At 36.6% G+C, this 26,838-nt stretch overlaps 1 protein-coding gene across 9 annotated transcripts in view; it reads left to right on the forward strand.

Annotated features, from left to right (window-relative positions):
• The first annotated feature begins 1,955 nt into the window (after positions 1 to 1,955).
• LOC109056953 (serine/threonine-protein kinase DCLK2-like) overlaps positions 1,956 to 26,838 on the forward strand; it is a 45,235-nt gene continuing 20,352 nt past the window's right edge. For 3 of the 9 annotated variants that reach the window (XR_006160260.1, XM_042758242.1, XM_042758246.1), the window contains exons 1-3: positions 1,957 to 2,769; positions 11,523 to 11,863; positions 26,003 to 26,132. Coding sequence is in view for 7 of the 9 variants with exons in the window: in XM_042758242.1 (XP_042614176.1) it covers positions 2,373 to 2,769; positions 11,523 to 11,863; positions 26,003 to 26,132 (868 nt within the window). In the remaining 2 variants the exon portion in view is untranslated. Of the gene's footprint in view, positions 2,770 to 11,522; positions 11,864 to 26,002; positions 26,133 to 26,838 lie in introns of all 9 variants that reach the window. The other 6 variants (XR_006160255.1, XM_042758233.1, XM_042758213.1 and 3 more) reach the window with 5 other exon arrangements.

Raw genomic sequence — 26,838 nt, forward strand, 5'->3', positions numbered from 1 at the left:
GCTTGCGCAGTATCATCAGCTCCTCGGTTCTCGAACCGGACGCGTCCGACAGAAACGGTTCTTGACTCGAGAACGAGTCAATGTTTCGTTCGTTATCTGGCTCGGTTCAGTCAGTGTACCTGTTTGAGTAAATGAATTACTCCGGGATATTGGTTTATTTGAACTCGGAGGAGTGTCAGCCATGTTAAAAAAGTTAATAGCTTAAGTCATTTGTGGATTAATGCTTATTGTTGACGCGAACCGTTTCAAACGATTCATTCGATTTGGTGAACTGGTTCAAGAAGATCCGGTTACATCGAGTGATTCGTTCGCGAACCGGATATCACTAAACTGCAGTGTTGTGAACGCGCTCATAACAGACCCGGGAGAGAAAGTCAATTGCTGAAATAAAGTCGTAGTTTTTGATATTTTTGGACCAAAATGTATTTTCGATGCTTCAGAAAATTCTAATGGACCCTCTGATGTCACATGGACTACTTTGAAGATGTTTTTATTACCTTTCTGGACGTGGACAGTATACCGTACATACATTCTCAATGGAGGGACAGGAAGCTCTCTCGGCCTAAATCTAAAATATCTTATACTGTGTTCCGAAGATGAACGGGAGGTCTCACGGGTTTGGAACGACATGAGGGTGAGTCATTAATGACATAATTTTGATTTTGGGGTGAACTATCCCTTTAAGTTTCTCTGCAGAGAGGGGAATCTCCTCTCTCTCTCCCTTTCTTTCATTTTTCAGGAAGCGATCCTTTCTCAGCTGCAACTGTTATTGTCTTCAGGATTTCCTCTCTCTGGGGCTTTTCTTCCCATTTACTTCCTTTCATGCAGTTACAGCAGTTTTTATTCTTCCTTTAATTCATAAAAGAATCGCCGTGTCAGAGTTTGCCCTCACAATGTCCCAGGAGGCAGAAAGGCCTACTACATACATATATATATATATATATATATATATATATATATATATATATATATATAGATAGATAGATATATAGATAGATAGATAGATAGATATAGATATAGATATCAGATATTTTGCTTTACCTTTGTCTTGATATTACAGTCAACAGTTTCAGTCTTGTGACTGCAAGAATACTAAAAACAAGGGAAATTGCTGTTCTTGTGAAATGTTTTTTATTTTTTTCAGAACTAAGACAAACTGTCCTAAAGGTTCTAACATGTGTATTAAATTAACTGTTTGTAGCCCACTGTGATCTCATGAGTATTCATATGTATTTTACATACAATATGATTCTACCACACTTACATTTACTTAAAAAAACAAAACTGCTGAGCTGCTGATACAAGCATACATGAACTGAGCACTTGAAGGGGCAAAGTGAAAGTTTTTAAGGTTACTCACGATTTAAGTAAAAACATTGATTAAGACTTTTTTTCACTTTATATGCTTTAGAAATGTAAAATATTCATGTTTCACATCATTACTGGGTGCTTTGATATTATAATTGTGTATAATTGGTTATTTAAACCAGTTCATTGAAACAAACTTTCCAAAAGAACCAGTTTACAGAAACGAATCTGACTTCCCTGTTTGTATGGATTATAAGTTATAATGTTGTTATAATGTTGATCAGTTTCTTACACTGACTGATCGTTTCACATAATATGACCTCAATATATCGTCACGAGCCACGTTTTAATTTTGTGTTACCTGATATGCTTTTCTTGACTCTCAAAATGATGGTATTGACTTGCATTTTTAAAATCAGCAAGAACCATGGTTTCAGCTAAAAATCCTTACTTTTCTACTGAAGAAAAAGAGTCACCTACATCTTGGATGGCCTGAGTGTGAGTAAATTAACCTGTATTTTTTTATTTTTGTGGCGAACTATCCCTTTAAGTAATTTTGGCCCCTTTGAAGGGTGAGGCCCCCTAGTGGGCCACGTAGAATCACCACGTTTGGAGAGAAATTGGCGTTTTAGGACCCTGAGGAGGAGCAGGGTGGTCCTCTCCTCCTCTCCTCCGTGGCTTTCATGTAGGTGTGTGGTAAGTGTTGGCCTGATTGAGTGCCAGTGGAGGGATGAAGAGAACAGCGGACGGTCACGCGTGTCCAGCATGCGCACATACAGCTCTGCGCGTCTCATCTCATCATGACCACGGCTCACCTCAACTATAGCGTCTGTCTTTGAATTGTGCAGTTCTTGGATTTGTGGACTATTGGGACTAATATATATATATTTTAACAACTTATTTGTTTAGCTGTTTAAAAGTTGAAGAGAACAGCTTTCGGGCGTATTTCTTAAATGCATGTCATTTGTTGAAAGTCCTAAGAAGGAAGAAATAACACGAACTACCAGCAGAAACAACATCACAATTTATTCAAGGATCCGCGCATTGACTAAAAGGAAATAAACATGTCCAGCAGAAGCATCGAGTGGGAGCATTTCGAGGAGCGCGAGAAGAGTCACCGGTCCCCGCGTGGCAGTGGCGGTTCTCATTCCGGCGCGCGGGGTAACGGGCTCGTGCCCAGTCCCGCTCACAGTGCGCACTGTAGTTTTTACCGCACACGCACACTGCAGTCGCTCACCTCCGAGAAGAAAGCGAAAAAAGTTCGCTTCTATCGGAACGGTGATAAGTACTTCAAGGGCTTAGTGTACGCGGTGTCCGGTGACCGCTTCAGGTCTTTCGACGCGCTGCTGATGGAGCTCACCCGCTCCCTCTCGGACAATGTGAATTTACCGCAAGGAGTCCGGAACATCTATGCTATGGAAGGAGGGAAGAAGATCACCAGCCTGGATGAGTTACTAGAAGGTGAGGCTGCAAAGGTCTAAATGTCTGGACTGGACACAACAGACACTTCAAATTCTTTTCCCCATGTGACAATACATCCAGTAGAGCGTCACTGGTATCATCATACTTAAGTCATTGTAAGGATGCATTGTATGCAATGTTGCAACATGGCAAGTCAGAAAACGCTGGGTTGTTTCATCCTAACTTTTGGTCAAACATGGACAAACCTAGCTGTTGGGTTAAATTTTTTAATTACAAATTTTAACCCAAAAGTTGGGTTAGTCCATATTTGAGTTGGGTTGAAACAACACACTTTAAAAATAAATAAATAAATGCACCAACACATAAACACCGGAATTTATATTCACACTACAATTTTCTGTACTTTATTGGCATGATTGTTCTACATATTGCAAAGACATACTTTAAAAAATAAATTAATAAATGCACCAGTAATGTTATAAAAAGTGTCTACTCACTGTATTTGTAAATAAATCTGTGTCTAATTTTCAGAGTGAACTTTAAACATTACAAGCCATGCATGATAACTAGGATAGCAGTAATTAACATTGTTTTAACCATGATTTCTGTATGTTTATTTAATTCATAATCAGCTGATGAAATAGTATATTAAGACACGGAAAGTTTCAAGTCACTTAAGGCCAACGTCATTAGTAAGGCCCATTCCTTCCCTGACTGAACTTGAAAATAGACATGGAAAAGTATATTTAATGGATCGTTCAACCAAAAATGAAATTCTGTCATCATTTGTTCACCCTCTTGTCAAGCCATTAACAGAAGACAAAAATAATATATTTTGTTTGAACTGTTTTGGTCAATATAATGAAAGTCAGTGAGGTCAGGTCCCACTGGACCCAGCTGAATTTCAGGGTATGGACAAAAACACTGAGTCATAAATATCTTCAAAATACCTTCTGTGCTCCATAGAAGAGAAAGCCATTTAGAACAATATAAGAGTGAGTAAACAGTGAAAGAATTGCCATTTTCGGGGGGTGAGCTATATTGCTTTGACTGCCCCTGGTCATACAAAGCCAGCACTCAGTCACAATGAATAAGTATGAATGTATAACATGTATCTAAATGTTAATAATGTTCTCTTAGAATACATATTTTTATATGTATATAGCCATGTTTTAGTATGTAGTCTGTCTTGACTGTCATAAAAACCATCCCAAATATCCCGTTATTGTTCTATGGTATTTCAATAATATAGTGAAAGCAGAATTCATTGCATAAAAGAATTTAACATAGTAATTCACTTTATTCTAAACAATCCAAGCTGTATGTGTATATATTTTACTAAATTAGTGTGCAAGCACAAATGCAGCTGCTGTGGTCCAGCATGTGAGATTGTGATGCAGAATGTGGCTCTGTGTTGGCTCAATGATGCAATTGTACAAGTGCTTTGCATGTGAAGTGCTGAGCTCAGCATATCTTCACGCTGACTGAGGGTTGGCTTAGTTCTCTTTTGTAAATAATCTGTGTGAAGTCTTACATACACATGATCAAAGCAATGAATGCTACTTGCTAAAGATCATCAGCAACTCTGTTGGATTGTTTGTAGCTACTGATACTGCTTACTGTGCTGGTACACCACACTTTGTTGAATGATGGGTACATCAGGGTCCCATCTGGACATCAAGGCAGGAATGGTTATGAGAGAGTGATGGAGGGTTCATAACCTCAGTGCACACCTGAGTTCCATGTGAATGACGTCAGTATTACTATTTTTCTGTCTTCCAACATACATATTATGTCAAATAGCTGCCATCTGATTTTGGGTCAGTTTTTCATCAGTAATAGTGACCCCATCTGGAGTCTACTTTATTAATTAGTCTTTTGTTAATTTCTCAGCTTAATAAAGCCCAGTGCCTTGGGAGTCCCTCCCTCCCTCCTTTTTCTGAGGCAAACTGAGTGAAATTGAGATTTTATGATCCAGTGACAATAACATTTATGTTGTGGATGAATGGCTGTAGTTCTGGGTCAGTGGTGGAACAAAACGTTGGCAATATTCTTGGTTTTAATTGTTAGTTATTTGGCTATATTCTTGGTATTTGTTAGTTGGCTATATTCTTGGTATTAATTGTTAGTTATTTATCTGAAAATTCTTAAAAAAAATATTTGCATGCATGACATTTCCATTTTTTGGTGTTTTAGGTTTTGTTTTAGACATTTTGGTTTTATTTTGTCTTAAATTTGGCATATTGTTTTAATTTGGATTGCACACTAAACATAAAATATAAAAATTAAAGCTCACAGACCATGGTTATATCACACATCTCTTCATATGCTCATGTGAATAAATAAACATTTCATTCACACCAGGTGAGTCATCTGTTCTTAGTTGCCTCTCTTAGCTACTAAGATGAGAAATGTATATAATTTTTTATTTTAGTTTGATGCACACTAGTTTCACCAGGGGACGTAGACTTTGCTGTTCAGATTCAGATGATATTCCAGTTTCTTTTCTGAGTAGATAGTGTTTATGTAATGAAGCTAAATAGTTTGGTGTGCATAGTATGCACATCCAAGAGTGATGTCACTTACCATAATTTGTGTTCAGACATGGTCATTGTTTGCTATTTTTGTTTCTGTTTGACACTTAAATATATTTTGAAACATTCATCCACATGCTTGATCTGGACTCAAATATCTTGTGTTTCTATATGATGTTATAAACTTCAAATGTAAGTGGCATTAAGGTATTTATTTCACTGTTTGTAACTGAATTGGATCTGTAAAGATCAAGGGATGAGCTATTTGAATATGAATTTTGATTTAAATTTCTCTGCAGAAATGCAGTTCTGGGCTTGAAGAGAATCACTTCAAACATATCTGTGCATATGTTCTACATTCCTCAAGACTGTGCTCTAGTTCAGTGTGTTTATGTGTGCATGAGAATGTCATCTCAGTGTGTGTGTGAAGTGGAATTCGGCCTCCAAATCCAGCTGAATGGTCACATTTTCAACTCCTGATATCATCTTGACCCCTCGACCTTAAAATGAGAATCACTTTACCACCATAAAGCTTATACTGCTCAGCAAACATAAAGCAAAATCACATGCACAGGAGTAATGTTGTACTGAATATCTTGGCAACTGAAAGTAGAGGAACAGAACTAACCAAATCCATATGACTTTTTTTTTTTTTTTTGATACACTAGCATTTATTTTGTCCCAACAGCAGTGCACTCCTTAGGATGACAAAGCTCCATTTTCACACCAGCTGCCTTTGTTGTAGTGCCAAGATGTGCCATCATCACACATAAACAACAAGCATGGCCTTTATGCTGTCATGCACACTTTCATGGGCTTTAAGTATTAACACAATGTCTATCAGACATGCTGAAGTTTAGTCATGTAAACATTTTATAATGAACTCCATAATGAAGGATTTTATGCAACGTTTCTTGGGAAAGAATTTTTAATTCTTGTGGTATTTATTTATAAGGCCTTTTGGTTTGTGAAGTATAGGTATGTGAATGGGAGTGCATACTTGCTAACAGTTACATTGGAATTCATGAAAAAAGGAAAAAATACTTTTCCTTGGACTTTGTCCAAAACCACAGCTGAAGTGTGTAGAGAGGCAGAGCTGGGGTCACAGATGGGTTAAGTGTGTTTTTATTCAACCCTTTGCAGTTTCTGGTTATCTTAGATGTACATTTAATGGAAGTATATTGTTGTATTTACTTTATTATGAGACGCTGGTGTGTTTCAAATGGATGCATGTTTCCTCATTAGTGTAAAAATAAAAAAAAAATTGTTTATTATTATTATATTTGTACTACCAAATAAATGATAGCAACTTTACATTTCACAATCGCAATTTCTCCCAATAGCAAATTTATAACTCAGAAATACAACTGAGTAACTGTATCTTTATATTTTAGAAATATGACTCTATATTCCACTATAAGATTTTATTTCTCACAATTTGTAATTTTCTCACAGTTGTAACTTCATATCTCCCAGTTGCAACATTCTCAACTTTTTTGAGAATGCAGTTTTTATCAAAATTTCCAAAATTGTGTCTTAATATCTCATAACTGCAACTTTATATGTCACTTTTTGACTACATTTACATTTACATTTGGTCATTTTACAGATCCTTGTATCCAAAGCGACTCACAATTGAGGAATACACAAAGCGATTCATATTAAAGAGTCAAACAGACACAAGAAGTGCTCGTAATACCAAGTTTCAGGCAATGTTCCAAACATGTACAAGCTTGAAAGGGAAGGAATAAATAAAGAGAGAGATATTTTATTTATTTATTTATTTATTGTTTTAAGCTGTAGCTTAAGGATTGTCGGGGAATCAGCATTCTGGATTGGGGTGGGAAGATCGTTCCACCAGCCAGGAACAGTGAACGAAAGTGTTCTGGAAAGTGATTTTGTGCCTCTCTGTGATGGTACCACGAGGCGTTGCTCACTAGCGGATCTAAGACTTCTGGAGGGAATGTAGATTCGTAATAGTGAGTGGAAGTAGGTGGGTGCGGAGCCTGTGGTTGTTTTTTATGCACGCTTCAATGTCTTGAACTTGATGTGAGCCGCAACCAGTAGCCTGTGCAAGGAAATAAAGAGAGGTGTAAAGCTCAACTCACACTGTGCAATTTTGGCCACGATTTGGTCATCTGAGACAAATTTTGAAAATCCTTTAGAATTCCTATAATCCTAAGCTAAAATCTGTAGTCTTTGATCGCTGGTTTGACATGTTCACTGACAGCCGATTAATGGCTGTTGCGATCAAATTCTGGCAGTGTCAGAAGATTTGGCACACAGTCCTGCAGTGTGATTTCTCCTACAACGAACATCAAACTGTCTTCATTTTCAAGACAAGCCATGATCAGAATTAATGCTAGAGATTTCTTCTGACTGCATAAACTGCATGCTTCCATCCTACGCTCACAGAAATCATGTGACACGTTGCCTTTGCTATGATAAACACCAGTTGCATTGCTGTTTTGCTGTTTTGTCACTGAAGATGTATGAGTTGATAATGTAGAACTCTGGACAAGTTCTCTTGTGCGCACCCGTTTTTTACGCATCTTGACTGTCGTACAGCCTGACATTAATGACAACTGAGATCCCAGTGTGACATGGTCATCATGTTTGTACAGTCTGACAAGTACAATCTTAAAGGACTTTTAAAAATCATACAGTATGAGCCCTGCTTAACATGGGCTCTTTTTGGCTCGTTGAAGACCAATCGTGGTGCTGCATATCATTTGTAGAGGTTTGATTGTGCTTGATGGATGTCCAGCTAGAAGAGCATTGCAGTTGTCCAGCCTAAAAAAAATTTACAAGGGCCTGGACAAGAAGTTGTGCAGCATGCTCTGTTAGAAAGGGCCTGATCTTTCTGATGTTGTGCAATGCAAACCTGCAAGATCGAGCAGTCTTTGAAATGTGGTCATCGTCAAAGATTACGTGAAGATTTCTAAATGAACTTGATGGGGTAATTGTAGAAGAACCTAGCTGGATGGTGAAATCATGCTGTAGAGTTGGAGTGGCAGGAAAAACAAGAAGCCCAGTCTTTGCCAGGTTGAGCTGGAGGTGATGTTCTTCCATCCATGCCGAGATGTCCACCAGGCAGCCTGAGATCTGATCTGTTTGAAATGAGAGATAGAGCTGTGTGTCATCAGCATAGCAATGGCAGGAAAAGACATGTGCCTGTATGATGTGACCCAGTGATTTAGTGTATATGGAGAAGAGGAGGGGTCCGGGAACTGATCCCTGTGGAACTCCAGTGACCAGTTGATGTGCTTTGAATACCTCCCCTCCCCAGGCCACCCTGAACGACTTACCAGTGAGATAGGTTTCAAACCAGTGAAGTGGAATCCCTGTGAAGCCCAGTGATGAGAGGGTGGACAGCAGGATCTGATGATTGACAGTGTCAAAAGTGACTGACAGTAGTGCAGTCTCAGTTGAATGATCACTTCTTTTGAAGAGATTACGTGTGCCTGAAGCGCTGTTGACCTTCTTGTGAAAATATGAAGATTTGGCAGTGTTGTCATTAGCAGAGAAAGATGAAAGCAAAAGCTGATACATAATCAGGTCTGACAGGTCTTTTGATTTGCACCAATTTCTCTCTGCTGCCCTGAATTTGGACCAATACTCACAGAGAACATCGGATAACCAGGGGTTAGAAGGGGCAGCCCGTGCTGGCCTGGAGAAGAGAGGACAAATATCATCTAGACGAGAAGTTAAAGTGGAGCATAAAGTGTCAGTTGCTGCGTTCACATCCAGAGATGAGAAATGGATAGGTGAGGAAAGAGAGGAGGATACTACAGAAGAAATATGTAAGGGGGAAAGGGAGTGTAGGTTCCGTCTTAAAGTAAACAGTAGAGGGGTTGATGGCACACAGGTAGAAAGATATAGGGTAAATGTAATGAAGAAATGGTCAGAGATATGTAGGGGTTTGACCAAAACGTTGTCTGCAATACAATTGCGTGTGTAAATTAAGTCAAATTGGTTGCCTGATTTGTGAGTGGCTGTAGTGGTAAGGTGTTTGAGATAAAATGAAACTTGGAGTGAATCGAAGTCTGTAGTATAAGGTTTGTTCAGATGAATGATGAAGTCACCAAAGAGTAAAAGTGGACTGCCATCCTGAGGACAGCAGCCCGTCCAGCTATTCTAGAAAGGTGCTTAGAATTTGCCTAGGAGGGCGGTAAATTACCACTTTTTAATTTGAACTTTACTTTTTATTTTGAACTTTATCCCACAATGACCTGTTTTATTTGGTGTTTCACTATCTTCCATATCAGATTCATTAGTGCTCAAGCTACTTGGGGTGCAAGACCCTGTTGTTTTTCTAAGGATTATTTATTTTATTTTTTATTTTTTTGAAGTTTCGGGGGCCCTTAACATGCTCAAAAACTCTTGAAACTTGGCACACTCACTGGAATCTGTGCCCATCAGGGCTGGGAGGGCCAATTTTGAGGGTCTCTGTAGCACACAGAAAGTCAGCTATTCTGGATTTTGTGAAAAATGTATGCTGTGGAATTTGTCATACTCCTCCTAGGTTTTTCATCCGATCACCTCCAAACTTGGTTAACATGATCTTAAGAAAGAGAAACATAAGATTTTGACATCTCGAATGGCTTGGCTATGGCGAGGTGATACATTTTTAGCGAAAAAAAGAGAAACAGGAAGTGTATTATAACTTTCACATACATTGTCTGATTTTGATGAAACTTCAGCAGTTTATTTGTAGAATGATGCCGATCACATAAATGTAACTATTATGAGTCAGTTATAGCGCCACCAACTGGCAACAGAAAATGCTTTTAAATCAGCCTCTTATTTTTAACAGATTTGCTTCAAACTTCACCTGAATAATGTCAAAACATGGCAGATGTAAACCAAAAAGTTATTTTGGATTGAATGTGGATTTTTGGAAAAATCATGCTGTGAATTATTGCATACTCCTCCTAGGAGAATAATGCAATACACACTAAGCTTTGTCAATGTGATGCCAAGATACTGAAGGTGCTAAATTGCAAAATGATTTTGGATATCTTAAACGGTATTGCCATGACGATTTATTAAATAACAGAAAAAAAGATAACAGTAATTTTCTTATATCTTTAAAGTGCATTATCAAAACTCTTAGGAAATTCTTAGGAAACATGCTTAGTTTCATAAATGTATAATGCTCAGGGGCCAACAAATTTTTTAAAAAATATCAGACAATTCAGCTGACAGATGTCCACTAGATGGAGTCATAGGATAAGAAATATTTTTAGCTTGATCCTTCTCGGCTAAGCTCAATTGGTACAATGAAAAAAAATACATAAAATAAGTTTATAAGTAATGTACTGGTAATATAGTTTTTAATAATTATTTTACAAATTACGTCATTAAAATCATTAAAAATGCTTATAGATCATTAAATATTTTTGGCAACACCTTACAATAAGGTCTTATTTTTAACATCAGTTAATGAATTAACTAACATGAAATAACAAAGAACAATATATTTTTACAGCATTTATTAATTTTTGATAATGTTAGTTAAAAATTCATTTTCTTATTAGTTCACAGTGCATTAACTAATGTTAACAGATACAACTTTACATTTTAATTAATAATGTGTTAGTAAGTTATGAGTTTAATGTTTACTAACATTAATAAATGCTACCGTATATAAATATTGTTCATGTAACTAATATAGCCAGTTAATGTTACCAAATGAAACTTTATTGTAAAGTGTTGTTACCAAAGTTTTATATATTGTTCTGTGTGTGTGTGTAAACCAGACAGCCAGAGGGTTCCTGTAAAACTGTGTGTGTGTGTGTGTGTCTGTCATACACGACATACCTTACATTCAACCCCTTTCATTGCTGTAACCCTTAAAACCAGACTGCCAGAGGGTTCCTGTAAATGCATTTGCCCGCTGTGCACCATTTTCCTGATGCCACCGGGGTGATGGTGGCTTGGGCCCATCTTTGATGCTTGCAGCTATATTTAGAATTAAGGTTATATTTTTAGTATTAAGGTTATAACTTTTATTTAATATCTAATCATGTAAAAATAGGCTGTATTCATTAAAGTATTTAAATGTCTACTTCATAAATATCTAAAATCACCTCTTACCTCCAAACATGATGTCAAAAATGCATTTGAAAATAAATGAATGATTTAGGTTTTCAGTAAAGTGGCACTTTATTCATAACTGAAGACCTATATCTGCATTTTGAAGCACTTTGAACAAAACAATTCAATTCATCATATTCTCCTTGTCGTCCTTGGCAGGTGAAAGCTATGTGTGTGCTTCCAGTGAACCCTACCGTAAAGTGGACTACACCAAGAACATCAATCCCAATTGGTCAGTCAATATGAAGACGGGCACATCCCGCTCACTGCCATCTCTTACCACCTCAAAGAACGAGCTAAGAGAACGAGAGAGTAAAGACTTCATCAAACCCAAGTTGGTGACGGTCATCAGGAGTGGCGTCAAACCCCGTAAAGCCGTCCGGATCCTCTTGAATAAGAAGACTGCGCACTCCTTTGAGCAGGTGCTCACAGACATCACAGACGCCATTAAACTGGATTCTGGTGCTGTGAAAAGACTCTATACTCTGGAGGGCAAACAAGTAAGTGATACAGTAGATCTAAAAAGTAATTTAATAAAATTATTTAAATAATGATATTAGCCAAAGCCCACGGTGGGTTGAAATGGCCCCTATGGTTTCAAACAGGATCATTAATCTGAAAGTTGTCTGAGTTATTTATGCTCTGGCATTGTCTGGAAACCATAGGAAACCAGCACAGGCTTGTTACATTTGCTCTGGCATATTATCATTACTACATCTTAATTTTGAATAGCTATAACTTTTTATCCCTGTGTTGAAAACTCTACAAACTTTCAGTCTATGAAGAGTCTGTGGCTAACTGCATTTCTTATATTATAGATGAATGTTTGCCTAAAAACTAGCGATCAACAATATTCAGAATGTCAGTCCAATGTCATTACACGCTGCTTATTAAACACAGGGACGCACAGCAGCACACAAATATGCCAAATATTAAAAATTAAAGGATTGCAATGCATAATAATTTTTTGTAGGCTAATTAAATATAAAAATGCCTACATGTCATAATGGATAGTCATCGCATGTATCAGAATTAGGCTACCTATTTGCTCGCTCGCACGTTACGCCAAAATCGGAGACACGTTCTGTCTTTGCACTTGTCAATTCAGCCGTGTAAATAGCAAATCCGTCATGGCATGAGCACAACTCGCTCTTAAAGGGAATGAGAGATGAGACTCAGATTGGTTTATTGCACGTTACGCCAAAAAAACACCCATTACTCATTAAGAGAATAGGGACAACCTGTTTAGACCATGCGCCCGGGCGCGCCAACCGTTTTTCCGGAGTTAAAATAGCAAAAGTGGATTTGGACACGCCCTGAGTGCACTGGCACCGTGCGCTTTACACTTTGCGTTTAGATCATTAAAATAGGGCCCTAAATTTCACAAGACAGTATCTTCCCTCATAGGGAAAAAATTTGCCTCAAGCACCGCTAAGTCTTGCCGTGAATCTTTTTTTAGTTTTTGACATTTAGGTATTTTGTTTTAGTTAAAACATTTAAAAACTATATTTTCCTGACTTTTAAATTCAATTAAACTTAAATTTTCAAAATTTAATTAAATTTACAGATACATAAATTAAAATTTACAAATATATAAACATAAATACATATTTAATATATATATATATATATATATATATATATATATATATTATATATATATATATATAATTATATTTTATAGAAGTTAATATTTATCAGTCCTATTTATCAGCGCTAGTTATAAGCAAGTTAAGTCCATTTCATCTGTTTTTTTCTGTAGAGGTAGCTTCCTATACTGTATTTCCTCTTTGTTATGCTAATTATACATCAGGAGCAGGTAATGACCACCTGAACAGTTTAGTATTTTATCATCTTTACTAAATGTGATCACTTCAGTGATGCTACAGTTATGCTAATTATACATCTGGAGCAGGTAATGACCACCTGAACCCTCTTTAATTCTGAACGTGCTTTAACCAGTCCATACGGAAAAATCCAGATGGGGCATGTCTTTAGCCACCTCTGTGGTTATTAGGACACTAAAAAAAGTCTTTCTTATTTTATTTATGTGGTTAAACCAATCTACAGTCCATTATAAGAAAAGCAAAGTGTCAAGTAAATGAATGTGTTCAATTCTTCTGCAGCTTTACATCATTTATTGATATTTCCATTTATCTTAGTAAATGAAATACTTCACTAGAAGTAATCTAAATACTTTGGTTATTTACAGTAGTCTCTGAAAAAAATAGACAGGAACACACATTATGTTGGAATTGTTTGACAAAGTATAATATAGAGGACTGGCAGAAAGCACAACTGACCTTTGTATTCTGGTAACGACATGGACACTGAGCTTTCAGCCATGGCCTTTCCAGCAGAGACAGAGACAGAGTGTGTCCCACTTTTTTTTTTCTTCTCTTTTCATCTGTACATTCATAAAATTTCTCCTCAATAAAAGGGATATTACTCTGTGTTTGTTTTCTCGTCTTTTACATTTTTAAGACAAGGTATCCTTTGTTTCCTAAAGATCTAAATGTGGGATTTCAGCAAATGAATAATATTTATTGTTTCTTTGGGACACAAAATAAATTTTGAAGGATCTTCATGCAGAAATCTTCTGGGGGCAGGGGAATTATCCCTTTCTGTTCTCCTCCAAAAAGCTAGGGTACACGCTGGCTGGAATTCACGTATCTGAAGTCTGTCCCGTCTTAATCTAACTTAATTATGCAAAACTGACTGCAAGAATTGCCTGACAAAGGTGAATTTAGAATTATTATGGTAATGTCTTGAGTTGGAGTTATATGAGAAAGTGGCTGAAATAAGATGCACATCAGACCTGTATTTTACGTATGCAAATATGCATTTATACATGGTTACAAAGTTGTAATTCTAATTACTTAAGTTCTATTATTAAATAATGAAATATCATAAAAATACCTTACATTAATGATAAATTTTATGAATCTTAACACCTTCAGATATTTAAAAAGCTGTGCTGCAGGACAGGGAATCCTGATGTCTGTGAGTGACTCAGTGGGAGTAGCTCCTGGCACACACACAGATAGCATGGATTGTCACCAATAAGCATTAAAAATATATGATGGGATAACACTGCAGTGATACCCATGTCTTTAAGAAATTTCAGGAATATCCCTTTTATTGAGGATAAATTTTATGAATCTTAACACCAGCAAATGGGATTTTTACTTTTAGATTGCAAGATGAAGTCAAGACAAAATAAATTAAATATATGTAGTTGTTGTTGTTTTTTAAGTCACAGCTTTTAATTTCATGTTATTAGCATTTTTATTATGTTTTTCCTTATCTAATAGATCTTATTTGTGCCTAGAATGGTTTAAAAGTAGTCATGGGACCCTGAAGTGTCCTATATTTATAGAATATGCTCTACTGCAGTGTTTTCTCTAGGATTTTTCCAGCTGTGGTGGCAGGACTATTTTCCATGGACCACGCCCCCTCCTCACCCAAGAACCACGTGCACTCAGATTTGAATTTATTTTAACTAAAAATGACAAGTAAATAGTAAATAATAAAATAAGAACAAATAAATTAATAAAAATAAATAACACAAAAAAAAACAAACACAAAATATCAACCAAATTAACATCACTAGCTGTATTAAAACCAAAATGAACACATCAAAAAACATTTTAAGATATTTTTATGTATAGTTTCACAAAACTGAAGTCAAACCATTCCGTTTTTGCTAATTTCTAAATAATACAATCTAATTTAAATTAAAAACTGCTCATGTTGCATGTATGCAGCATCTTTGTTTGAATCATGATTAAAATGCAGTGGTTGCCTCTAATTTTAAATGGAAAAAGCTCAGACAAAGCCTTATATTATTTATATGAAGACATTTATTTTATTTGTGTTACTTACTTATTTGATTTGGGACTTGTTTTAAAATTTCAATTTAGTTTTGTTATTTACATTTACATTCTATTTAAATTTTGTCATTTAGGAGATGCTTTTATCCAAAGCTACAAATGAGGACAATAGAAGCAATCAAAACCAACAAAAGAGCAATAATATGCAAGTGCTGTATTAGTATATTATTATAGTTATATTCAAAGCAATAATAAAAGGACACATTTAATTCATAATTTGTCTTAAAGGGATAATTCACCCAAAAATGAAAATTATGTCATTAATGACTCACCCTCATGTCGTTCCAAACCCGTAAGACCTCCTGTGAAGAGAGAAGTGAAGATGAACACCGAGCCGAGCCAGATGACGAACGAAAGATTGACTCGTTCTCGAGTCAAGAACCGTTTCTGTCGGACGCGTCCGGTTCGAGAAACCGAGGAGCTGATGATACTGTGCATGCGTGATTCAGCGTGAAGCAGACTGACGAGTCAAATCATTCGTTCGTTATCTGGCTCGGCTCGGTGTTCATCTTCACTTCTCTCTTCACAGCAGTTCAGTCAGTGTACTGTTTGAGTAACCAGTCTGGGATATTGGTTTATTTGAACTCAGAGGGAGTGTCAGCCATGTTAAAAAAGTTAACAGCTTAAGTCATTTGTGGATTAATGCTTATTGTTGACGCGAAAACGTCTCAAACGATTCAGTTCAATTTGGTGAACTGGTTCAAGAAGATCCAGTTACATCGAGTGCTTCGTTCGCGAACCGGATATCACTAAACTGCAGTGCTGTAAACACGCTAACAACAGACCCGGGAGAGAAGTCAATGCTGAATAAAGTCGTAGTTTTTGATATTTTTGGACCAAAATGTATTTTCGATGCTTCAAAAAATTCTAACGGACCCTCTGATGGTCACATGGACTACTTTGAAGATGTTTTTATTACCTTTCTGGACGTGGACAGTATACCGTATATACATTCTCAATGGAGGGGACAGAAAGCTCTCGGACTAAATCTAAAATATCTTAAACTGTGTTCCGAAGATGAACGGAGGTCTCACGGGTTTGGAAACGACATGAGGGTGAGTCATTAATGACATAATTTTCAAAAATCATGAATCGTGAAATCAAAATCGTGAATCGAATCGAATCGTGAGTGAGTGAATCAGTATATCCCTAGTAATGAGGCATTTGTAAATGGAGCTCAGTGCTGCTGTACTCTCACTATGAGTCTTTTCTTTGCCTTATAGTAAGATTAATTGGAACGTTACATTTGCAGACACCAATAACAAGGTTCCAAGAAATATCCAACTACATCAGAATACAAGTGGAACGTTACATTTGCAGACACCAATAACAAGGTTCCAAGAAATATCCAACTACATCAGAATACAGTCAAAATGCAAATCCATCAGACTGACTTAGATGAAACTTGTCTTACATTTAAGCTGCTTACACTGAATACTCATCTTATTGCTTTCATGGCATGTGTGTATGTGTGTGTGCATTTGTGTAAAAAAAAAAAAAATACACACACACACACTCACTGGCCACTTTATTAGGTACACCTTGCTAGTACCGGGGTTGGACCCCCTTTTGCTTTCAGATCTGCCTTAATTCTTCTGGAATTGATTCAACAAGGTGTTGGAAACATTCCTCAGAGATTTTGGTCCATATTGACATGATAGCATCACGCAGCAGATGGAGGTTTGTCGGCTGCACATCCATGATGCAAATCTCCCATTCCACCACATCCCAAAGCTGCTCTATTGGACTGAGATCTGGTTACTGTGGAGGCCATTTGAGTAAAGCGAACTCATTGACATGTTCAAGAAACCAGTCTGAGATGATTTGAGCTTTGTGACATGGTGCATTATCCTGCTGGAAGTAGCCATCAGAAGAAAATATCCCCCACACCATTACACCACCACCAGCAGCCTGAACCGTTGAGGCAAGGCAGGATGGATCCATGTTTTCATGTTCTTTAACGTCAAATTCTGACCCTACCATCTGAATGTCGCAGCAGAAATCGAGACTCATCAGACCAGACAGCGTTTTTCCGATCTTTGGTGAGCCTGTGCAAATTGTAGCCTCCGTTTCATGTTCTTAGCTGACAGGAGCGGCACCCGGTGTGGTCTTCTGCTGCTGTAGCCCATCTGCTTCAGGGTTTGACGTGTTGTGCGTTCAGAGATGGTATTCTGCATACCTTGGTTGTAATGAGTGGTTATTTGAGTTACTGTTGCCTTTTTATCATCTCTAACCAGTCTGCCCATTCTCCTCTGACCTCTGACATCAACAAGGCATTTTCGTCCACACAACTGCCACTCACTGGATATTTTCTCTTTTTCGGACCATTCTCAGTAAACCCTAGAAATGGTTGTGCGTGAAAATCCCAGTAGATCAGCAGTTTTTGAAATACTCAGACCAGCCTGCCTGGCACCAACAACCATTCCATGTTCAAAGTCATTTAAATCCCGTTTCTTCCCCATTCTGGTGCTCGGTTTGAACTTCAGCAAGTCGTCTTTACCACATCTAGATGGCTAAATGCATTAAGTTGCTGCCATGTGATTGGCTGATTAGCAATTTGTGTTACCATGCAATTGAATAGATATACCCAATAAAGTGGCTAGTGAGTGTGTGTGTGTGTGTGTGTGTGTATATATATATATATATATATATATATATATATATATATATATATATATATATATATATATATAATGTATGTATGTCTGTACACTCGCAAGAGACATAATTTGCTTTGCAGCTGTGTTTACTGTAGAGCTGTTTTGGTTGTTTTTAGCAAGGAATCACAGCATGTCATATGTGATTACAGTTGGTACGCCCTCAGTAGGACTCTGAAGAGTTTGTGGTGGCATGTCCTCAATGCACAGCTGCAAGCAGAAAAGATGAAAAGGACATCCCCTGCTGCAGAGTGTGCCACTAGGCTGTTTCTGACTATATCGCTAGTGTCTTCCAGAGAACTCAAGCCCAAGGGCCCATGTTGGGCAGGGTTATATTGGCTGGGATGCATTTTTAGTGTATATTTTAGTGTATATTATATTTATATTATATATTATATGTATTTACACTATACCTTTCAAAAGTTTGGAGTCTGTGAGTATGTTTTTGAAACAAGTCTCTTATTCTCACCAAGGCTGCATTTATTTGACCAAAAACACATTGTGAGATAGAAGAACTGTTTTAATGTGTTTTAAAATGTAATTTATTTATTTGATGGCAAAGGTGAATTTTCAGCAGCCATTACTTCCGTCACATGATCCTTCAGAAATCATTCTAATATGCTGATTTGCTGCTCAAACATTTCTTATAATTATCAGTGTTGAAAACAGTTGTGCTGTTTAATATTTTTTGTGCATCCATAATACAGTTTTTCAGGATTATTAGATGAATAGAAAGTTCAAAAGCACATCATTTATTTGAAATAGAATACATTTGTAACATAATGAATGTATTTACCCTTACTTTTGATCAATTTAATGCATTCTTGCTGAATTAAAATATTGATTTCTTAAAAAAAAAAAATTGAATGGTAGTGCGTTTATATGTAATTCTATATTGATGTATACAGCTATATTAATATAATAAGCTAAACCCTTCAAATTTCAAAAACAAATTGCCTCAATCAACCTAAAATAAAGTTGCGGCTGTATCTATTATAAGCAAAAAACTATCAATATTGTTGTTTAAAAAGTCTTTTCAAAAAAAGGCTTTGAAATCAAAGAAAGTCCCACATCAAATGCTAAATTATGAATATTTAGGGGTAACATGCATGTTAACATGATAGCCACTGGATCCAATCTGCTCCCGAGCCTAACTCCCGGCAGGTGGGGGTGGGGATGCTGAGGCGTAGACAGCCCACTGCAACTCCTTCCAACTCTGCTGTAATAGAACCTAAAGGCTGGAGGATTTAAAGTGCAGCTGGCAGGTGTGGGCCACGTTTAGGGGGGCTAGCGGATCTGTACTAGCCAACACAAGACTCTCTCAGTCAGATATGCTTCTTAACGGCCAACTCCATGAATGCCAATCGCTCTGTTTTCCCTTTAATTTTTTCCCCCAAAGAGCTTTGCTTGGTTTTACATCAAAGAAGCAGATGGAGAGAAAGAGGCCACACTTTCTTTGGCAGGAGTTCACATTTGGGTTGCCATATTAGTAATAAGTAAATAAAACTGACCGGTGTTGATGTATTAATCTAGATGTTAGATGCATTAGCCTACGTCTTCTCCCAGCTGTGTGCTTTGTGATAAGCTGATAAAGGCAACCAATGACAACCAATTTTCTTTGTTTTTAAGCATCATAGCCTTGCCCAGCACTGATAGAAAGACACACAGATGCAGATGGAATGCAAATAAAAGTGTTTTAGTGCCTGAAATAGGTGCTGTGTGTATGTCGGGTGTGATGGACAGTGGAGTACATTAGCATATTAAAAGCCTTACAGCATTTTATGTTTGTATGACAGAATAATGTGAACAAGAAACTGATCTCTGGTACAATCTGATAGCAGAGACAACAGCCTTCAGACCTTTACTTTAAATCACATTAGATTATCAACTCACAGTTGCAAATAGGACACTTTGTTTCAATACTTTTCAATCTGTCTGAGTTTATTTAAATGTAATAATCTATTTGACCTGTCAATCACCCATATTAGTCTTACCTCACAGTCAGAACAGGAATAAGGAAATCGGATAGGATTTACCCTCTCTCAAGGGTTTATATTTCAAATTAAATGAATTATTAGATAAAACAAGTGTAGGTTAGTTGCTTTCTTGCAATATAAAAATGTGATGCGTCCTGCGGTGGCTCTGAGGCACATGATTTGCTTCACTTGTTTTAAGGGCAGGTCAGGATTAAAAGACTAATTGTGGTGAAAGTATCATGAAGATAACAATCATTCTGTGTCTTCTAATTCAGAGGCCCCCCAACACTGTGTGTGGATGCTTCATGTAAGTAGCAAATATAACAAAACATAACAAAAGATCGTCTGTGTGGATGCTTCATGTAAGTAGCAGGCAAAATAGAAAGTGCGTTGTGTCTATGGCTTGTCTGACTGGCCCGCCAGTCCCATCAGGCATCACTAGGAGACACAGGGCTGGCACACGATCAAAAACGTGTCAGTGGAGCCAGCTGGGGTCACTGTGTGATCTCAGTGCCCTCTTTTGTTTTTGTCTGCCCAGTCTGGAGTCTTTATCAAGTGAGTCCACGAGTGCAGAAAAGGATTTCCACGTGCCCCATTGTTCACCTGTATCAGTTTCCTGTTTGTTGTCATTTTACATTTTTTGAAAACTCATCACCAATTCCTGTCACCTTTTTTTTTTTAAAGCATAGCATTTATTTGAAATACAAAACATTTGTAACATAATGAATGTCTTTACTCGATCAGTTTGAATTTGGATTTGAAATGCAGCTGGCAGGTGTTGGCCGCGTTTAGAAAATGCAATCATTAATTGCGAATTTCACTTTTTTTTAATGTTAGTTAGTGTGTAATGTTGCTGTTTCAATATCTGAAAAGTTACGAAGCTGAAAGTTCAATTTCTGGCAGGTTAATGCCTTCAAAAACATCTGTTAGGTACTACAACAAGCTACTTCCCGGGTTTGTGACATCACAAACCCAGATAAACCCCGCCCTCAGGAAAAGGCAGCAAAGGGGGTGAGGACATGCTGCAGTGCTTTAGAGAAGAGGAAGAGAAAACTAGAGGTGCACGTAAAAATCCATTCATATATGAATCACGATTCTGTCTTCTAACATTTCTAAAGGATTCACAAGTTTCAAAATCAGTGTTCTAAAGCAGCGTTTCTTAATACTATACCTCGCGTCTCCCTGCCCTGCTTCTTTCTTTCTCTCTCATTCAGCTCAACTCCAACAATAAACTGTTCTAAAACATGGACGCGGGTGCCAATTAAAATCCATTATTAAACATAATATCTGATATTAAAAGTTAACATACGCTGTTATTTGTAAATGCTATTGATTATCTAAAAGTATGAGACAACAACAAACAAAAAACATAGGCCTACCATTAAAAGCCATGCTTGCACAGGTTCTGCACAATCCTCTTCAATAAAATCCTCTGCTTCTCAATCGAGCTCAAACTGATAAACAATATTAATGACGGTGTTGTTTACAACCAGGGCACATTGCGGTGAGGGACGGGACATTTAAACGCGCACTAGAGGCGGTTTAGCCAATCACAACACACTGGGCTAGCTAACCAATCAGAGCCCATCACCTGTTTCTGAGGGAGGGGCTTTATAAAAGCAGGAAATGATCAGTGTTTTTCTCAGAGAAGGGACAGAGCGGTGTGGAATAAAGGTAAATTATGTGAAAAAGAATGTGTTTTTTTTTTTAAAAAACGAAGCATTAACACATGTTACACTTCACCCCATAAACACAATCAAGCCTAGAAAAAAACAGTGAACCACCCCTTTAAATAAATAATGCAAAGGATGAAATATAATGCTATTTTTAAGAAACATGAACCATTTAATCATCTTCAACATAAATTAACACATTTATTTGAACAAAAATAATACAGTAAAAATATCATTACATTTTAAATTAACTGTTTTCTTTTTGAATATATTTTAACATGTAATTTATTCCTGTGATGCAAAGCTGAATTTTCAGCAACCATTTCTCCAGTCTTCAGTGTCACATGATCCTTCAGAAATCATTCTAATATCCCAATGTAGTGCTCAAGAAACATTTCTTATTATTATCAATGTTGAATTTTTTTTTAAAGTTATTAAAGTTCATAAGAACAGCATTTAAAAAAATACAAAGTTATGTGACATTATAAATGTCTTGACTGTCACTTTCAGTCAATTTATTGCATCCTTGCTGAATAAAAGTATTCAAGTCTTTTAGAGAAATTGTGCTGAGCACAAAATTTTGAATGGTAGTGAACAATTGCATAGCATATAAAAACAAACATTACTATAGTCTATTATGTGTCTCTTCCTGCTATAGTATTTGTACAATATTGAAGACTTATGAAACTCCATGATTTTTTGTACTTTTTATTTTATTTTTGATTCATTTCAAACCCATTGGCAGCGGAAGCATCCCATTAAATATGACTTTAAATGCATCAGCTGCTAAACACACAATCGTAACTGGATTTTCTCTGTGAAAGGCTCATTTGTCAACACTGCCTTTAATGGCATCCATTATTAATGGCTAATGTGAGGAAAACCCTTTTCCTTAACTGCCCCTCCTCTGCTTTAGTAGCTAATGGTTGACAAACTCCTCTAAGCCTAGAAGGGTCCAGCTCATTCAAAGCCTTTGTGTAATCGATTTTGCTTGAAAGAAACAGCAAAGCTAACAGCACATTAGCAGTAATCAGTGCTGGAGCTATAGGTGCTGTTCTGTTTTCCTCCCTTCAAGTATATTTGGCTAATACTCTGATATTGCATTGTCTTTTCCTCTTTGTTGACGTTACATCCATTGGATCTCTGGTCAAATAAGAACCCAAACGGCAGTTTTGAGCATAAAACTCCTCTTCTCATCCCATTTATATGCTTTCTATTTCTTAATCCTTTCGTTCTTTCTGTCTTGACACAGTGTAGAGCAATGCTGCTGTTACACCCTTCATTATTGTCAGCCAAATAAAGCAGGGCTGTTATTAGTCTCAGCACCCTGTCGGGTATCTCTAAGCACAGGTCTGTACTTTAAGGCTTAGAGGAGCTTAATAATATAGTCTTAATGAACACCTTGTAAGAAACTTAAAATAAAATAAGTAAAAGACTTGTTTAGAAATTTGTAACGTTGATTATAATAATACAGTTCTTTATAGATCTAACAACTATAGTAACCACCTAGTGTCAGACTCTGTTCCATGTCTCGTGTTGTTTTCCTACCCCACATGTTCCAGTTTGATTATTATACCCATATATGGTTTATCCTGTTCCTGTTCCCATAAAGTTCTATTGTTCCCAGGTGTGTCCCATTTTTTTCTGTTTATTTAAAGTGTGTTCTGCTGTTAAATGTTTCCCATGTTCCCGTATTACCTTCTTTGAGTTTATTAAATACTTTGGGTTTTGCTTTAGGTGAGTACTGAGGGTGAGAGCTTGGAAATGTTCCAAGTATACTGGTAACCAGAATTAACATGGTTAATAACTGTTTAAACTGTTTTAAAATATTTTTCATGCTGTCCATGTCATTTTTTGGCATCTTACAAAATTGGTACAAACTAATTTTTGCATGTTGAATGGAATAGCAGGTGTAACTTGCTGAAAGGCCCCTATGATATGGTACTTCTACAAACCTTACAGAAACTGGGTATGGCAGTATATTAAAATAAATTTCAATAACTTCTGATTACAGTAATTACAGTGCTTTTTTTTTCCAAATGATTTTTTACTCACTAATATTTCTACCCATTTTAGAGCTTGAGATAACTAGAAAAAATATATACTTTATAAAATGTACATTTCCACTTTTTAGGATTTTATGATTTCCATGACTTTTCCAGGTCTAGAAATCCCTCACTTATCCAGGTATCCCAAGACCATAAGAAAAAATAAATGTAAAGGGGAACTAATTAAATTAAAAATGTGATGTAAGCTTACATATTGAGTTTTAGCTGTTTAAGCTTGTTTTGTCTTATTTTAAATCATTTTTAGCCATCTTGGAAGTGAGCCGAGGACCCTGGTTGAGAACTGGTGCTTTAGTGACAAGCTGTTGTACCCCTAAAGGCCCTTTTTTTTGCTTTTTTTCTTTTCTGACAGCATATGTGCTCTTGAACCTCGGTTGACAAACATATGTATCTTCTGTTTCCATCAGTCAGTTTACCCAAACATATTTGGCTCCATTCCAGACTGTACTTCATTTTACAGATCCAAGATATCAGCTAAAATGTTTCAGGCATGTTTAATAGTCTCCCATTGTGGCTGTTACTGTGCTCAGGCCAACAACTGGGCCCATATGCTCCTCTGATCTGCTGATTGATGGGAATACTGATTCATCCCACAGACTGGCCATGTGGATCCCTTACAGTACAGATTTGTATGTGATTCAGAGAAAACTATTTCAGAGTGTTACTTTAAAAATGTGCTTAATATTTGTTTTTAAAATGACTAATAAAAGTATTATGACTGGCTAATCAGTAAGGTTATAATGCTAATAATGCGAATTTGCTCAAAAAAATCTAAACCGAAGCACAAAGAGGCTGAAATGCTTGAGCTCAGTTGTGTTGCAATGTCTTTTTATTATGTGTGCAGTAAGGATATTTAAAGACCTCATTGCCATGAGAGGCTGTTGAATAGCTCATTATCATTAGCATCCTGTTCATAAAGTACAAGAGTGATCTTGGAGCAATTCTCTCTTGGCCTTTTGTGTCTTTCTCTGTATACTGTCAGGCTCATGAAGGGGAAGAGGGGGCTGTGTTCCTCTCCATCTGTCTGATCTTTCTCTTAATTCCATGTAGAAGTGTGTGTGTGTGTGTGTGTGTTTGTGTGTGTGTGTGTGTGTGTTTGATGGAGCTCCACATTGCGACCATCTGTTTCTTGCTGCCCACCTTCAAGAGTGGAGGAGTGGGCTGAAATCCGGACATCATTCTTTGCCCACGTCAATTGCGAGTGTATGTGGGTGTGTTTGCATGTTCTCTCAAAATGTTTCCTTTTTGTATTCCTAGAGATGCACTGTATATTACTCATCCTGAATCAAAAGAAAAAAAATTTATGGCCGAAATCAAAGACTGAATCATTGCACCAAAAAAAATTATTTGGCCAAAAAAAAAAAAAAAAAATATATATATATATATATATATATATATTTTTTTTTTTTTTTTTTTTTTGATATTCTGTAGTGCCGTAATGAGCGCTTATCATAAGGCTTGTTTTGGTATTTGTATTTCAAACTCCTGGTCTGGATATTCTGTAGTGCCATATACTGTGTCAGTAAATCGAACTGTAATGGACAACAAACTGTAGCTCCTTTGGTAAGAAAAACCAGGTATGGTTGGGCATTTCGTGCTGTGTCTTGTCTTCGATTTGTCTTTGATTGTCTTTGGTTTGTGTTCCGTTCATATTTCAATCAAACCGCACCAGTTTGTTCAAATGTGAACTGAAAAGCTGGTTTTATGCTCTTTAATGTGGCATAACCGATCACTGTATCTAACTTAGTTTGAGCAGCAGCATTGATTGATTGATTGATTGATTGATTACTAAATAAACTTTTTTTTTTTCAGCTAAATGAAAATTTTAATTTTGGTTTCTGTAAAAACATAATTTCAGTGTATCAGTATCTAAAAGACCATGTTTGGCCTTCCCAGGTATTTTTTCTCCATGTAGAACAGTATTGAAATACCAAAAAGGATGGATTTGAGTTGATATTTTCCATTTTCATGCTGTATTCGAGTTGATCCTGACTCAGTTTTAAAGTTCAAATGTGTGTTTAGCTATTGATTGGCCGACATAGAATCTGCACCTACAGAAATCTGCTGAAATTTAGATGTTATTATGTTTAAATCCATTTGTGAAAATAAATTTTAGCAATCAATAATATTAAAATACATACATTACCATTTATAAGTTATTATGTTTAAATCCATTTGTCTGTAAAATAAATTCTTTATCAACTAAACGCTTAACCATTTCATCCACTGGATATTCTGTAGTGCCATATTGTGAGCTACTACATGCTTTATCAGTTCATCGGTTAGCTGTTGCAGTCACATGGTTACTTCCATTCATTTCTCAAACAGTGTTTCTCTCTTTCCTCTTCCCCCACCCCTTCCTCTCTCTGTCCAGATTACATGTTTGCAAGACTTTTTCGGGGACGATGATGTATTCATCGCGTGCGGCCCTGAGAAGTACCGTTATGCACAGGACGATTTTGTGTTGGATCACAGTGGTAAGGCTTCAACAGCCTTTATAACCGGTAGGCTCAGCTAAACACTAACTTCATTTCAACCCAATGTCTCTCAAACTGAACTCTTATAATATATTTTTATCCCTTCACTACACATCTAGGAACACACCATGCACTGTAATCAGCATGGATATAGATACCTGACTGTTTAAAATGCAGTCGAAACAAATTATTAAATATTAAGTTTAATTGGCTTATCCCATTTATAGCCATTGTCTGTTATTGTATTGTCTATATTTATTAGTGATTAATCATCAAAAAATCATCATCAAACAATAAAAGTAATCCAATAAAAAAAAAAAAAAACAAAAAAAAAAAAATAAATGTTTAAAAACCCATAATTGTACATGATTGTTTAAAAACCCATTAAAAGAAAATGTCTCAGAAAAATTACATCTAAAAGAATATCCTGTAAGTTTCAGAACTGAAAACATTCTTGTTACTGAAATAAAAGCTTTTATTGACACCAGGGCCAGCGAAAACAGTTTAACTGAGTCAATAATTTTCATCCTGTTTTACTGAAATGCCTCCAGTTCTTGTAGCATTTACTACACACACACACACACACACACACACACACACACACACACACACACACACACACACACACACACTTGATAACTTGATTCATAGCTGTGTGAATTTAGTTCATCTGCTTGGCATTTTGTCCTAGTTCTCCTTTGCTGCCCCACTTACCGTAGGTTAAGTAGGACTT

Source organism: Cyprinus carpio, chromosome A1, assembly GCF_018340385.1.
Source record: "Cyprinus carpio isolate SPL01 chromosome A1, ASM1834038v1, whole genome shotgun sequence".
NCBI classification, from domain to species: Eukaryota; Metazoa; Chordata; class Actinopteri; order Cypriniformes; family Cyprinidae; genus Cyprinus; species Cyprinus carpio.